This window comes from Populus euphratica, unplaced genomic scaffold (assembly GCF_000495115.2).
Source record: "Populus euphratica unplaced genomic scaffold, PopEup_1.0 scaffold213.1, whole genome shotgun sequence".
Lineage (NCBI taxonomy): Eukaryota > Viridiplantae > Streptophyta > Magnoliopsida > Malpighiales > Salicaceae > Populus > Populus euphratica.
This window is the reverse complement of record NW_011499916.1, coordinates 921272-932826: the sequence shown is the minus strand read 5'-3', so window position 1 is coordinate 932826 and position 11555 is coordinate 921272. Positions and strand designations below refer to the sequence as shown.

The 11555-nt window shown below is 29.3% G+C and overlaps 2 protein-coding genes across 2 annotated transcripts in view; both read right to left on the bottom strand.

Annotated features, from left to right (window-relative positions):
* Nucleotides 1-5588, bottom strand: part of LOC105134655 (trans-resveratrol di-O-methyltransferase-like) — an 18590-nt gene extending 13002 nt beyond the window's left edge. The window contains exon 1 of the mRNA XM_011039139.1: nucleotides 5562-5588. The gene's annotated coding sequence lies outside the window, so the exon portion shown is untranslated. The remainder of the gene's footprint in view (nucleotides 1-5561) is intronic.
* LOC105134666 (trans-resveratrol di-O-methyltransferase-like) lies at nucleotides 3753-5602 on the bottom strand. The gene is made up of 2 exons (XM_011039158.1): nucleotides 4948-5602; nucleotides 3753-3805 (listed from the first exon to the last, which is right to left on the bottom strand). The coding sequence occupies exons 1-2, from the start codon at nucleotides 5555-5557 to the stop codon at nucleotides 3753-3755; spliced, it is 663 nt and encodes a 220-aa protein (XP_011037460.1). The 5' UTR covers nucleotides 5558-5602.
* Nucleotides 5603-11555: the final 5953 nt, after the last annotated feature.

Sequence of the window (11555 nt, the reverse complement as noted above, 5' to 3'; positions counted from 1 at the left end):
AAAAAAAAAACTATTTTGTAGAAAAGGAAAATTAGGGTTTCATATGAAATAAAAAGAAAGAGAGAAAGGAAAGAGAGGTCTGGCCAAAAAAAGAAGAGAAAACGTACCCTTTACTTAAAAAACATGAAATCATGCATTCTTCTTTCCTTTCGATTAGTTGTTCAATAAAGATATAAGGTTAAACACTTTTTCTTGGTTGTAAGGATATAAAAACCTTTGGATTTCAAGAACTGTAAGATTTATTTTACTTTTTTTTATAGTTTATATAATGAATATATTTGTTTTTCTATGCTGATTTCCTGTTATTATTTATTTTAATTGCTAAAGCAGACTCTAAGTTATTATTGTAAATAATATATTGTTAAATTTGCTATTAAAATCATAGTTATGGTATATAAACTTGTGAAACAATTGAGTTTAATAATCATAGTAGATATATGTTATTAATCTTACAAAAAATATTCGATTAAATCAAATATGTACTGCAGACAGTTATATACCTAGATTAATTAACTTGTCTAGTTCTTAAGGCTGCCATTCAATTAAATTACTAGTGCGGACATTGTGGTTATTTGATAGTTAGGGTTAGTTATACTGCGAATCGGTTAACTAACTAACCTTAAAAAAAAGATAAATATTCAGAATATAAAAGGATGTATCGTTTCAATGATTGATTTGATTTTCGTAGGTGGACGTCTACTTGAAACCAAGGTTTGTTCTCTTGATTGTTTTCTGATTTGTTTAATTTAGCTTGAATATTTTATTCTATTGTAGCCTAGATAATCTCCAAACTTCCCCTAAATTACATATTATCTAACATAAAAATTTGAACTAAACCTTCAACCCCTTACTTGCTCTCTACTATATTGTTTATTTAAGTTAAGGTAATTAATTTGTGTAACTACGACATCGCAACACCCTCAATTGAGATTTTGATTTTAAGAATCAATTCAAATGCATCCTTGTCAAATTCAAATGCATCCCTTGAAGTTGGTCGTCTTTTTCACTTTGATCATTGGTTTTAAATTTGTGTGTTTTGACCCTCAATTGATCAACAAACTTCAAATTTCTTTAATTTGGCTTTTAATTTGGTCAATTTCAGCCCTTATATTCACGTGCCTTTTTCCAGTTTGGTCCTTGATTTTGTATTTCTTTAATAAAGTCCTTAATTGCCCATCAAACTTCAATATTTATGCAATTAAGCCCCTGATTTGACTAAATTAACTCTTAAAAATTTTAATTTGACCCCTAAACTCTAATTTCCTCCAATTAAAGCCTAAATATACTTAAAAATTATTTTTTCTTGCAATCAAACCATTCATAAACTTAATTAATCTTTCATACAAATCTAATTGAGTCTTTAAACATCTAATTTTAGACTTTTCTTTCTCAAATTAAAATTTCTTTTTAAATAAGGCCTTTAAAAGTAAAAATATATACTATCAAATTTCATTTTTTGTATTTTTAAACTCCATCAACCAATCTTTGGCTATTTTCTAGACGCCCTTGTGTCTTCCTCTCACTACTATATATTTTTTTGGTTTTCTTTTGATAATTTTTATTTCTTTTTTCTTTTTTTATTTTTTTTGTGTGGGGATCCAAAAATAGGTAACAATATCTATCTAGTCTGAACACCTCTTTTCTAGCTAATGGTTATTTTCTAGTATTTAATTATCGATATTTTCACCAATGGCACATATAACACAACAACGAGCAACCAATTGGTGACTCTTTTTTAAGAAAATTTACCAATAATCTAATTATGGATCATTTGAAAGCAATAAAAAAGGTACTCAAATATTTTAGGTATACATTGGACTATGAAAGATATTATACTGGTTACACAATAGTATTAGAATGGTATAGTGATGTATATTAAATATCTAATACTAAGAATTCAAAATCCATTAGCGGAAATGTCTTCACACATAGTGGAGTAATTGTGTCATAAAAATCCTCTAAGTAAAATTATGTCATAGGATACATGATGGAATCAAATTTTATTGCTCTTGATAAAGGTGCAGAGATAGTTGAGAGGCTTTGAAATTGCTTAGAGGATATTCTATGTTGGCCAGAATCAGTGCCAATAATTTATGTCCAATGCGACAATTAGTCTTAAGTTGAAAGCAATATATAATGCTCAATTTAGACATGTATATAATAAATATAGTATTATTAAATACTTATTCTCAATTGAAATTATTTTCATTGACTATGAAAATGCAAAGTAAAATATTGCAAATCCATTGACTAAAGATTTATTAATAAATCTTATGTATAATTCATCGAAGAGAAAAGGTTTAAAAACTTTAAAAATAAAAGAGAATAATGATGGTGACCATAACTAGTTGATTAAAGATCTCAAAATCCAAATTCAAAAAGAAAACTAAGTCATATAATATTTTTTGTAGCATTAAAAAAATATTATTTCCTGTTTATTCCTATGATGAAATAGGTGCTAACTGTAGTGTGATAAAATGATGAGTTGAGCTCTTATTTATTTTTATGTATTGGTATACCATGTAGAGTATAAATAAATACTCTTAATGAAAAATCACCTATATAAATGAGAAATATGATCATTTCTTTAAGAACTTTGATAAAGACAAATTTCTATAAAAACATTCATAAATCCAAGATTTGTTTAGGGTCAAAATAAACATAATAATAAGAATCAAAGTAAATATCTAGGTAGAAAACTATGTGAATATTATTTTTTTGGTTTACACTAAAGGTCGAATAGTTTAAGACATCGCGTTCCCTATTTAATCGAGTAAATATGATAGTTTTTCAATAAAAAATGTTCAAAGTTAAAAGAAACCTATCTTGATGTAGTGATCTATCAAATTATTATGTCTCTATAACTTTTCAAGTCTTTTATACTAGCCGGACAATTTTCATTTATATGGAGGATTGTTGAAATTGTTTTTTAATAAAACATGATTAAAAGGCATCTCTAAGATCAAATTTAAAGTGGTGTCCACTCAATTTTAAGGTCAAAACTTTGTTAAAAATTATTCTCCAACAAAACTTTATTAATATGAAATATTAATATAATTAAAATAAGTTATGGATGAATGAGAATTAATCTCAAAGAACTATTGGTTGACATATTTTTATAAAACCAAAAACCCTTTATCCTATATAGAAAAGAAAAGAGATAATTTATTGTTTTTTGTTTATATAGTGGGAAGTTAAGGAGTGATAAATAAATCTTAGTAAAGTAGTATGAGTTTAACTCACACATGCGTGATTATATCAGCTAAGTTTTGGCTCGAGCTCCTTGATCCAAGTTTCAGGTCTTTAGTCTTGGTTTTGGGTTTATTTTTTTATAAAATATTTTGATCATAAATTTAGGTTTATTATAAAATAACTCTTTAGTTAATAAATAATTATTTTGCTAGCCCATTGTTTTGTCCAATTCAACCCATAAATCTAATAAGTTTTCTTATAGAAGAGTTTCTTTAGATCATATTAGTTTTTTCAACTCAAAAGCATCCAAAACTTTTAGGTTTAGTTTTGGTTTTATGAAAGTTAATCAAAGTTGGTAAAGATGAAAATCAGTTCTAGTAATCATCATTATTAATTCTTTATCAGTTTTGATTCCATAATCTATTATAAAAAAAAAGGTAAAAGAAGAGTTTTTTCATTATTTATCCTGATTTTATATATTCTTCCCCACTTCAATTTTTAAAGTTTTTTACACATTCTACACACTTTCAAACTCTTTCCCCCCACTTTAAAGCTTATACTCAATTAACTTTGATTCTTAGACCTTGTTCAGATGCTCTCTTGAGAAGTGCATCTAAACAATAAAGTGTTATTGGGATCTTAAAGGGTATATTGCAAATATCATAATTGTTTTAGGTGAGGATCAATGAAGCATTAAGGAGAAAGAATTAATTATTAAAAATAACAATAAAAAACTTTATTGTTTTAAAATATTTTTCCTTCATTATTTTAATCTAATCATGGATATATTATATGATTAGTATACAAGTTAGAATTATATTTCTATCTCTTATGCAACTTTAAATATACATTTAGAATGGATGATAGTTTTTAGTTTTGATTGCAAGTTTGCAATGGTATATAAAATTGCATGTTTATAGTTTAAAACTTGAATAAATTCTAGTTATTTCTAGAACAATTTTTTGCTTAGTATATTCTTCTGATTTAACAATTATTGGTTTTATTACTCACTAAATGTTTGAACAACAATTTTTACTTCTAACAATATATTTTAATACTCCATACAAGTCACGAGCAACTAGTAAGACATGATGGCTATAAATCCTTATAAATAAAATGAATTTGTTTACATAAGAGAAAAAAGTTTGTTTTTGTTTGCTAGAAAATAGTTTTTTTTTTGGAAAGTAAATTTTAGAAAAATAAATTATTTTCTGATATTTGACAGTATAATAAACTTTCTAGTGTTTGGTTATGTCATGGAAAATGAGTTAGAAAAATATCTTATTAATATTTTATTTTTTTCAAGTTTATTAAAATAATGAGAAATAAATCTTACAAATTAAAAGGTTGAACGAGAATGAAATTGAAAAAAAAAATAATTTTATAAATTATCTCAAATAAAATAAATGATATTCAAAATAATAGAGATCAAATCTAAAAAATAAAAAAAATTAGAAGATGAAAAATTAAAATAATAATAATTACCATTTCATAAATTATTTCAAATAAAATAAGTAACAATCAAAGAATGAGGACAAAATTTAATAAATAAAAAATTTCAATTAAAAAAGATAAGGAAATAACAAATAACAATTATAAAAATAAAGATTAAAATTAATATAAAAATTAAATTCTAAAAAATGAAATAAAAAAATAAATGTTTAAAATAAAATATATATATATAACAATAAAAAATTTAAAAATCATATTTAATATAATTAATAAATAATATAATATATTTAAATTTTTCATAACTTCTTGTCCTGCCGACATCCACCAAAGAATTCACTCCATCAAAGGTGCCTTTACATTTGCTTACAGCCAACTTGCTAACTAGTATGCTATCACTAGCCATGGCATCATTAAAGAGATTGTTGAGTCTTGGATCTTGGTCAGCGTACTCCCAAAGTGTCTTTTCATGGGCAACACTAAATGCGGTGGCTTCATCATTTTGGAACCAGGTGCTCAAGCAATCCCATGGTTTTGTCAGAACTGGGTCGAGCCCCAGAAGTAAAAGAGGTCTTCTACTCCAGGGGTTATCCTTGAGGAGGAGACGAGTGGATTGGGTAAGGGAGTAGGCTTCTTGGCTGTGAATGCTATCAAGAGTTTGCTGGGAAAAGAAACCAGAGTGCACGAGAACAGGCATAAGGCGGTGGACGTATTGAGCTTTTGATGGGTGGATTGGTAGGGCAGAAACAAGCTCAGAGAGGGTCATGGGTTTGCCATGTTTTTGGATCATATCTGGTATGCCTAGTTGAACAGCACATTTCAAAGTCATGGAGTTTATGAAGTTGAATATATGATTCCATACATGAGTTTGAGCTTGAAGCAGCTCACCAGCACTTTCCTCATTGATCAACTCCATTGATTTTAAGTAGTATATATGCTAGTGCATGTTGTGATACCTCAAAATACTGTTATCTCGTCATATTTTTACTAGTGAAACTTGCTGTAACCTAGGAGGAGGCTTAATTTCTCAACTGTACTATCCAATAAAAATATTAAAAGGATAAATTCTTAAATAACAATTGGTCCTTTTTAATGATATGAATAACAAAGAAAACTTTTGAAAATCTTTAATCGTACTATTAGGCTAGTTGATCTAAGATTAAAAAAATATTAATAATTGTTAATTAATTAATCTTTTATATATAGCCCAAAACAGTCACAAGTAAAAGAAGAAAAACCACATTGAAAAACAATAATAAAAAGTCGATTAACAACTATATAAATCTAAATACAAGATGTAGATTTATAAATAAAGATAAAAAAAAATAATGTAAGAATTAAGGGCAATATAATCATAAGAGTCTTTGTAACAAGTTTATTTTTTAATTAAAGGAAAAATAGTCAAAATAGTTAATTCAATTCATTTCTGCATGTATTCCAAACATTATAATTTAATTCAATTCTATGGATTGATATTTTATTATAAACATGAGAATTGTAATAAGTTGTCAATTTAATTCAAATCACATATGGATTTGAATTCAATTCTATATGTGATTTGGTTCCAAATAGGCTATTAGAGCTTTGTTAATGATAAGAATTTGACTTAAAACACATAAAAGTCTTAGATTCAATTGAGAATAATTAAGAGGCTTAACCTATTAGTTAATCAACCTTTTTATTTATATGTATAGGATAATATACAATAGTAACGATTGAAATTACAACACAAGAGTATGCCTATAATATTTTCTATATAGGTACATTCTATAATATACCTCCTCAAGCTGAGGGTGGAGGATTGACCTGAAGATTGAATCGAAAAACAGTAAATAGTGCAGTAGGAAGCGACTTAGTAAAAATATTTGCAAGTTGATCGTAAGAGGATATAAAACGAATTTGAATTTCTTTCTTTGCAACCCTGTCTTATACAAAATGATAGTCAACCTCAACATGTTTAGTACAAGCATGAAAGATATGATTTATAGATAAATAAGTTGCGCCTAAATTATCATACCAAATAATAGGAGCAGAGGCAAAAAGAATTTGCAGATCTCCCAATAAATACTAAAACTAGATAATCTTCACAGTGCCATCTACCAAGGCTTTATACTCATCCTCAGTGGAGGAGCAAGCAACTATGCGTTGCTTGCTTGATTTTCATGAAACTGGCATCTGACCAAAGAAGACAAGATAACCATTCATAGACTTGCGATCATCAATACTACCTACCCAATCTGTATCTGTAAAGTCATGTAGAGCAAAGGAGGAACTATGAGTGATATGGAAGTTATAGGTGGTCGTACCCTGGAGATAACGCATAATGCATTTAGTGGCACCCTGATGAGAATTTGTAGGAGCATGTATAAACTGACAGACTTTGTTAACAACAAATAAATATCTGGTCTTGTGAAGGTGAGATATTAAAGAGCACTCATAATTTGACAAAACCATATAGGATTGGAAATCAAGGGATTTGGCAGCACGGTGACTTTGGAAATAAAGATAGGAGTATCAACCGATTCATAAGAAGTCATATCAGCTTGAGTGAGGATGTCAGGAATATATTTATGTTGTCATAACATCATACCCATAATAGTGGACTGAACCTCAATGCCCAAAAAATAATGAACGATGCTTAAGTCACGAAGCTTAAACTCTGAACTTAATAACTACATTAGGCAGTACAGCATAGTAAAGTTGTTACCCGTAAGCAGAATGTCATTAAGATAAACCAAAAGATAAAAGATATCAGCACTAACAAATAAGATAAATAAAAATATGTCGACCTTGGAAGTATAAAAGTTAATAGAAATAAAAAAATCACTCATATAAGTCTTTAAACAATATAAAGATTTATGCAACTGGCACACATAAGAGGGAAGAGCAAAATACCAACAACATTCATCAAAGGATGAAAAGGGACCAAAAACCAGGTGTTATTATAGCATAAGGCCTGAATTTTATCGCGCATAACATCATGTCTAACACATACCTATCGGCATCAGAGAATGCAATGGGCTTATAGTTAGGAGAAGACATTACTCAATAGATAGGAGCAATAAAGGAGGTTGCAAATGCTACTAGCATGGTAATTTTTAATAGTCGAGGACGAAGAACCATTAGATGTTGATGAGTGGCAAACCAAGGGGAAGAAGAATCTAAATTGGGAAGCTGCTGAAGAGGATAAAAGGAAAGATCAACAAAGAGTTACAAACCTGTAAAAGAATATGTCGAAGGACTTAAGCTCGCAATAGCAGATGTAGGAGAACCTGCTATAGAATCAGTGTTGTCTATAATGACAGACCTGGAAATATGCAATTTTGAAAGAGGAGAACCTATTCCTGCATAATGATTATTAAAGAAACATGTAGTTGGTGATATAGGGGTAGGGCTGGGTGACGGTGGTATGGTGGCAAACAAGGTTGGGGGATGGGGGGTTGTTTGTGTGGAGCATGAGGTATAACGGGTTAGCTAGGTGAAAATTTAGGGAGGTAATCAAGGTGGAAAAGTGTGTAAGTTGGGAAGAAATGGTTGGAGGTTGGGTAGCTATTTATTTAGATTTTGTAAAAAGAAACACATCTTCATGAAAACAAATATGATGAGAGACATATATATGTTGAGATGCTAAATCAAGATGGTGATAACCAAGATAAGAGGAACTATATCTTAAGAACACACATGGAGATGAACAGAAATCCAACTTATGAGTATGGTATAGATGTAAAAAGAAAAAAGAAAAAAAACACTTAAAAGTACGTAAAAAAATCATAATTAGAAGTACGATTAAATAAACATTCAAAAAAAGACTGTTTTTAAAGGATAATAGTAGCATTCGATTGATGAGATATAGTGATGATTCAAAAATATAATTCCAAAATCATAACGGAGCACTACATTGGTCTGGAAGGGTAAGACCAGTTTCGACAATATGATGATGGTGATGCTTAATGCTGTCATTTTGCTCATATATATGAGGAAAAATTAACATATGATGAATATCAATAGTTTGAAAGAAAATATTTAACTTATGATATTTACCACCCCAATCAATTTAAACAGATTTAATTTTGTAGGAAAACGAATGCTTAACAAGCACTTGAAAACATTGGAATATAGAAAACATATCGAATTTTGCAACAAGAGCATAATACCATATATATTTTGTATGCACATCGATAAAGCTGACAAAATAATGAAAACCATCAGAGAAAAACATAGTAGCAAGACCCCAAACATTACTAAATATTAAATCAAATAAAGCAGTAGTTTTGTGACCCATATGTTGCAATGACAGACGCAAAGACTTGTCAAACAGACAAGTTTGATATTAAACAAGAGAGCGTTTAGAAGTACATGTTATTTGATTTTTGAAAACTAACAAATTGAAAATATAAAAAGTAAGATGACCCAATCAATGATGCCATAAATCAGTAGTCGTAAAGACACAAAAAGACCAATAAGCTTGAGGAATGGTGGTGGTAGAAGACTTAAAGAAAATATATAGACCATCATTGCTCTGATAGGAAATGAGCATTGCTTTGGTGGTAAGATCCTTTACATAAAACATAGAGGCATGAAATTCAAAATAAATATTATTCTCACGATAAAATTTCTGAACAGATAACAATGGTTTGGTAATATGAGAAACATGGAGAACGTTAGATTATGTAAAGGTGTGTTTAGGGGAACGTAACATAGTATGCTCAATGTGGGATATGGAAAAACCCTTACCATCACCAACAAGCAAGTGATCATTACCAAAATAGGGCGCATAATCGATTAAAGTCACAAGATTAGATGTAACATGTTAGTTCACACTAGTGTTCGAGTACCAAGTAGGGGTAAAAACAGTGCCAACAACAAGATGAGTAGAGGGTTGGTGGCCACTGTTATGAAATTAAGCATATTGTAGGGCTGTATATCCGATGAAGAAGCACAACTGACACTTGACATTCTGCTCAAAAGACTGGTGATGAGACCATTGCCTAGAACTAGTAGATCACCGGGTATGCTATCAATTGCCCTACTTCCAGTCTATGGGAGTACAGGAATGAAACCATGAAAGTTTGACATGTGTTAACTGTTATGTCGATTGCTATTAAGGCACTAGTTGCCATGAGAATGACATCTATTACGGCTAAAATTAGGGTTGTACTGGCGTTGGGCATGATGAGCAGATGGAAAAAGAGATGGTGTGGGCATGAAAGGTGAATTTGCAACCATGAATTGAAGGGAAGACTTATATAGAAACTCATGAGTAAGAAGATAGCTATAAAGGTTAGTGTATGATAATGGTTCTGCCTTGATCACGGGACTAGTTACCAAGTCTTTATACTCACCATGAAAACCATAAAATATATAGAGATTGAAGTCTTGAAGAGAAAGGGGTCGGCCAATAACAGCCAATTCATCAAACAATGACTTGGCGTGTTGTATATATGTAGCAACTGAAGCATCTCCTTGCTGAAGATCTTGAAAAGATCCATGGAATTGCATAGTGCGAGAATTCAATGGAGAGGTAAGTATTTTCTCAAGAGTGCACCAAACACAATAAGAAGTCTGACAATCTACCACAAGATGCAATATATCTATAAAAAGAGAGGATACTAACACACTTAAAATAAGTTGATCCTGTTGCTTTTAACGAAGAAAAGAGGGGTTGATTGTTGAAGAACCATCAAAACTATTAGAAACATGAGAGGGAGGACACGACACTAAGCCATTGACGAAGTGAAAAACACCTTGACCAAGAAGATACGGCTTCATTTGTATTTCAATAAAGATAATTGGTGTATGTAAGCTTCAATGAAACCACTTGTTGAGTGTTAGACAACGCAACGATAGATGGAGTTGATGTTCCTATGATGTGAAAAGGGATGATAAAAACATGGGAGAAAGAACTATGGTTCTGCTCTGCAAATGAGGGCTGCTGCTAGTGTGAGAAATAACCATTGGCAACAGCTTCTAAATGGCTGGTCAGCTAGGCTGCACTGCCGGTTTATTGAGGGGAGAAGGTAGTAATAGCAGCAGAGTCTATAAGGAGAGGAAAGAAGAATTATGATTGCAGGAGACTCTTATACATAGTTGAGAATAAGTAGGAGGCTTAACCTATTGGTTAGCCAACATTTTCTATTTATATACGTGGGGCAAAATATAATAATAACAGTGGAGATTACAACATAAAAATAGCATGCCTATAATATTTTCTATATAGATACGTTCTATAATATTCAAATCTCACTTTTAAATAATGTGTAAATAACTTTTATAGTTATGATTAATTATTTTAAATAATAATAATCCTTATTGTCGATTGTCAGTAATACCTCATTATGTTTGTTGATAAATAAATAAATCTAGTTCTAAGTTAGAAATCACTTAGTATCATGATAGTTTATGTTTTCTGTTAAAAAAACATTGTTTAGTTAATCAAATGATTTTTTTTACTGAAGTTTCATCAGTCATTATATTTTAAACCTTGATTTTATAGAATATAAAATAATCTACTTTTTTATTCATGAAAATATACTTTTAATTTATTTTATATACAAAAATCTATTATAGTTGTTTAACAATATATATATTTTTTAAAATTTAATTTTTAAAAATCATAACTAAATATTTTTTTCTAAATATATTTTGTAATGTAATTTATTTTTTAAATAAAATAAATACTTTTTCATCTTAAAAAATATCTTTCATTCTATTTAAAGTGAAAGCTACAATGATGGGCTCCACAATATATATATATATATATATATATATATATATATATATAAAAGTTTGTTCTGGTGCTGGATTTTTTCTTTCGTTTTCTTTTTTGTTAAAAAAAGTAAAATTATCATTATTAAACTATGGATATGAATAGAAAAGTGCAACCACAAGCATCTAGAAAACAAGTGTTTTCTTTG